The 4,832-nt window shown below is 49.6% G+C and overlaps 1 protein-coding gene across 1 annotated transcript; it reads right to left on the bottom strand.

Moving 5' to 3' along the window:
- Positions 1 to 1,634: 1,634 nt before the first annotated feature.
- Positions 1,635 to 4,180, bottom strand: LOC101778247 (geraniol 8-hydroxylase-like). Its single transcript, XM_004983273.2, has 2 exons — positions 3,242 to 4,180; positions 1,635 to 2,420 (listed from the first exon to the last, which is right to left on the bottom strand). The coding sequence occupies exons 1-2, from the start codon at positions 4,130 to 4,132 to the stop codon at positions 1,815 to 1,817; spliced, it is 1,497 nt and encodes a 498-aa protein (XP_004983330.1). The 5' UTR covers positions 4,133 to 4,180; the 3' UTR covers positions 1,635 to 1,814.
- Positions 4,181 to 4,832: the final 652 nt, after the last annotated feature.

Here is a 4,832-nt window from a genome sequence, read left to right as displayed (position 1 = left end):
AGAGCAGGAGGTTGAGGCTGTTTGAGAGAGCTGATGATGATCAATAGGTAAGGGTAGGAAGGGAACTAGTGGTCTGATCCTTGAACTAGAGGATGTGATAACTGGAATCCTCAGACGTAGGCGCTGAAGGGTTCCCACGTTTTACACATACACCCTCGAGTTGAAGAAAAAGATCACAGCCAAGCCCTCGGGCGAGGCGGACAAGGGTCGGCGAACAGACAGGGTCGGACGAGACGGAACTGGGGTCGGGCGGATAGGAGGGGTCGGGCGAGGCGGACTTAGGGTCGGCACTCACCTTCTTCCTGAAAGGAAAGCTTGGGGTCGGGAAGAGGCAGACTTGGGCGCGGAACTAAAGCTTCGAGCAGGGACTAAGACCGGCGATACTCCGGCGGCGGCGCTTCTTGCGGATCACAAGAGAGTTCTACGCAGCACAAGGGAGCAAGCTGCGGGGTGACTTGGAGGAACTGAGAAGGAACTGGGAGATGAACTCCTCAAGACTGGGCGGATGGCGCTAGGAGCTTGAGCAGGTAGCGAGAAAGCTAAGGGCAACAAGAGTGGAGGGAACTCCGATGACGGGGGCATTCCTTTTATAGCTGCCGGAGCAGAGCAATGGAAACGTCGCGGAGAGAGAGAAAGGGGAGCGGCGCGAAGGCCGGGGAGAAGCACTGGAGTGCTCTGCCGTGGCAGCGATTGAGCAAACCGGGCGGTGCTGCAGAACTCCGGGGGTGACGCCAGCGATCATTGCGCTACTCCGTCAAGGCGGCGTAGGCGCGGGTAGACCGGTGGTTGAGATTTGGCGGAGAGCGGGCGTCGTCGTGCGGAAGAGGTGATAGAAAAGACCAGTTAAACGGCACTAGGATCGAGGGCGCATAGGTGGGAAGACAGGCGGACGCGGCGCGGGGGAGAGCGCGGAACAACAGATTGTCGGGCGGCTTCTGACAGAGCGGGGAAAGGAACTGTCGCGGCCGCGGTCGGGGTTGGCGGTGGGGGAATCGTCGTGTAGCGACGATTGGGCGGCGCAACTGTTGCTGGAAGGGACGGAAAAGACGGGCGACATCGGTCTCCGGGACCGGGATCTGGTATCGCGATGATGGGCGCGGGAGACGAGGGTCTGCAGAAAGGGGTGCAGAGGGCTTCCGCTGCCATTGGGGAAAAGGGGCGCGGGAACCAACTCTGTTCCTCGCCAGAGACAAAACTGGGCGATGGCGTCGGAGAAGACGAGCCACGCGGCAGGAAAACTCTGAGGCGGCCATGCAACTCGAGTGCGGCTGACGCGGGGGATCTGGAAAAAGGATCTCACGGGTCCACCGGGGGAAAGATCGGACGGGTGAGGAAGATCAGCAGGATCCGACGGAGGGCTGAACTCGCCAGGGTCGGGAAAAGGAACGAAGCGGTAGGGGTCGGATCTCAGGGGTCGGGACTGGCGGAAGACTGAGCACTTAGGTGCGGTCAACAGAACAACTGACTGAGGTTAAGGGCTGAGATCAAACCTAACTGGGAAAGGTTAGGGGTCGGTCGTTACAGTTATGTTCACATGCTGCGATAAGAACATATGAAGTAACTTTTGGGGGTAAAATGGTCCCCATTTTTTGCATCGTTGCAATTCTGAATTTTTTAATATAAATAGAAAAAGCTTGTAGCATCATTGGATTCTTTCTTTTTTGAATTTCAAATAATTTAAACAACTGTACTGGAATAACATTCTTGCTAAATGACAGTATTGTACAGTATCAATTATTTGAATCCCACGCATGAAAGGCTATTCATCAATTGAACCTGTAAAAATGGTGTTCTGATTAAACTGGTCTGCTTGGTCAGATTGGTGTAGCAATTGCGCAAAGAGGGCTGGCCTTTTTAAGCGTCACGCCAAACTTTTCAGCCATTTCAACACCATTTCTTTCAACCTCAGCCGGGAGCCTCCATTTGAATTGATTTAATAGTGATGCAAGAACCAGATGCACCATCCTAGTAGCTAACGCCATCCCAGGACAGATCCGACGTCCTGCACCAAATGGTATGAGTTCAAAGTCTCCACCTCTAAAATCAATCATACTTTCCAAAAATCTCTCGGGCATAAACTTCTCCGGCTCAGGCCAAATGTCATTATCTCTACCCATTGCCCAAACATTTATAAGAACACGAGCGCCTTTAGGAATCATATAGCCCATTATTTCTGTTGCAGCCTCTGCTTGGCGTGGTAGCAACAATGGAACAGGAGGATGCAGCCGGAAAGTTTCTTTAATCACAGCTTGAAGATAGGGCAGCTGGCCTATGTCAGATTCTTCAATTTTTCTTCTTGAACCAATTACCTCTACGAGCTCGTTGCTTAGTTTAGCCATTGAAACTGGGTTTCTGAGCAACTCCACCATGGCCCATTCCACTGTGCTGGAGCTTGTATCACTTCCTGCAGCAAACAAATCCTAAAGTACAGATGAATTAATAATGTCCGAAATATTTATTTGGATACAAGAAACAAACAGCCTACGACGATACTGTAATTATTATATATGAAAACAGTTGCGTTACAGTTAAAAAAGAAAACAGAAGTAGAGCCTTCAGACGTGCACTGGTGGGTGATGCAACTTACGTGCTCTGATGTTTTGGTGTGGTAAATCCCATTTGTTAACAATTAACACATCAGCTAAGTTTTCATATGAAAAGTTGGCTTCGACAAGTATCATTTGGGCAATAATGAACAGAGACACAAGCCTGCATGTGCAAGCATGTGCTTCACCTCTGTTCCAGACAGGATGCATCACATCTATATTATTTATCATTTTGATATATTATCTCAATGCAAGAATCCAAGTTGGTCCTCTGCTAATAATTTATGCAGTAGCTGTCCGCGATTCTCTTTTATAAAACATTACTGTGCGATTCTCTTTTATAAAACATTACTGTGAAGTCCGTTCCAAATTACAAGTCGTTTTGACTTTTTTTAGATTCATAGATATTATTATATATGTAGATATGCATAATAATATCTGTGAATCTAGAAAAAGTAAAATAGACCTAAAATTGGGAATGGAGGGACTACCTATCTTGTTGGAATTTTAAGGATATATAAACTTAAAAATATTTCCCTTATTGAGGTTGTAATAAGAAAGTACGGAAGCATACTCTATATGAAGCTAAACTCTGTTTGACACTGACATGGCACACGCGCGGCACGCGAGACATATAAATTGCTTCTTCCATATAAAGAAAACAAAATTTAAAAACTAGTGATCTGTCTTCTTACCGTGAAGAATGACCGGAGCGTGTCACGATCAAGCCCCGCCGTGGTCAAGCCTCCTCCGGTGGCGTCGAGCAGCAGGTCGAGGAAGTCGTTCTTCCGGGGCTCGCAGGCATCGCGCTCGCGCAGCCTCCTGTTGACCTCGACGTCAAACAACTGGTGCAGCCGTGCAAACAGCCCTGCCAGCTTCTGGCGCAGGCGCTGAGGATCGACCGCCGCGAGCGCTGGGAAGAAGTCCGACAGGTTGGGGCTCCCCGCCGTCTCCATGATCTCGGTCACCACCTCCTGGAACTCCTTGGACCCACCGTGGTCCTCCAAGCTGGTCAGGTCGCGGGAGAACATGGTGCGCGAGAGGAGGTTGAGCCCCGTCGTGAACACCACGCGGCCGACGTCCACCGCCGCGCTCTCCCGCGCCAGCCGCCCGACGTGGTCTACGAGTTCCTGCACCTTCTCGCAGCGCAGGCCCTGGAGCGCGTCCAGGCGGTGCGGCGCAAACAGCTCGGTGGCCATGATCTTCCTGAGGGCGCGCCACCGCGCGGAGTGCGGCAGCCAGGGCACGGAGTTCCTTGCGTGGTCTCCGACCGCGTCGGGCACGGATCGGTTGGCGAAGACGGCGTCGTGCTTCTGCAGGAACTCCCGCGCGGCGTCCGGGGAGGAGACGACCACGGTGGTGACCGAGCCCAGGCGGAGGGACATGATCGGGCCGTGGATCTTGGCGAGGCGGGCGAGGGAGCGGTGCGGCTGGCCACCCAGGAGGTGGAGGCTTCCGATTAGTGGAAGCGGGCGGGGCCCCGGCGGGAGGCCGCGGCGAGCGTGTGCAAAGAGGTCGAGAAGGTAGAGAGCAATGAGGGAGAGGACAAGCCATAGCAGCCATGGAAGCAGCACTGCAGTTGCCATCTGAATTTGTGAATGAAGAGGTTTGTTTGTGCGTGACGAGGCTGGGGACGACGGTTCTTACTTCTTAGTGTATATATATATATATATATATATATATATATATATATATATATATATATATATATATATTTATATAGCAAGCGCTGATTCAGTAGCCGTCGAAATGTAATTAATTGTCACTCCATAAGCCTATCTGGGGATAAGTTATTCAAATAAGACCCTTCTTGCGCCAGGAAACTACTGAAAGCGGCGCTGAGGGTGACATTAAGAATATTGTGTGCTCCAAGAGCACTCGTGTGACAACATGAGACAGCTAGTTCCTCTGCCTCAAATTGTAAATCGTTTTAGCATTTCTTGATTCATAGATTTACTATGTATCTAGGTATAATATATATCTCGACATATAGCAAAAAATATGAATCAACAAATCCCAAAACGACTTATAACTTGGGACGGATGGAGTACGTAGCAGTGATTCTTTGGGAAAAAGTGAACTTAGCGAACTACTCCCCCTTCCATAATATAGGTCGTTTTGGCTTCTCTAGATACATACATTTGATTTTGATATGTATCTAGACATAATATATATTTAGATGTTTAGAAAAATTATTTATGTGGAAAAGTCAAAACAATCTGAAATTTGAAACAGATATATCTCTCTAGTCAGCCACTTTGCAAAGTAATTTTTTTTTAAATGTCC

This window comes from Setaria italica, chromosome IX (genome assembly GCF_000263155.2).
Source record: "Setaria italica strain Yugu1 chromosome IX, Setaria_italica_v2.0, whole genome shotgun sequence".
Lineage (NCBI taxonomy): Eukaryota > Viridiplantae > Streptophyta > Magnoliopsida > Poales > Poaceae > Setaria > Setaria italica.
This window is presented reverse-complemented; position numbering and strand designations above follow the sequence as displayed.

What these genes read in the sequence shown, in the direction of transcription:
- LOC101778247 (XM_004983273.2), bottom strand. Translation starts at nt 4,132, where the DNA reads ATGGCAACTGCAGTGCTGCTTCCATGGCTGCTATGGCTTGTCCTCTCC. An exon ending in CGCTCCGGTCATTCTTCACG is followed by an intron (nt 2,421 to 3,241) that starts GTAAGAAGACAG and finishes TCTGTACTTTAG; the next exon opens with GATTTGTTTGCTGCAGGAAG.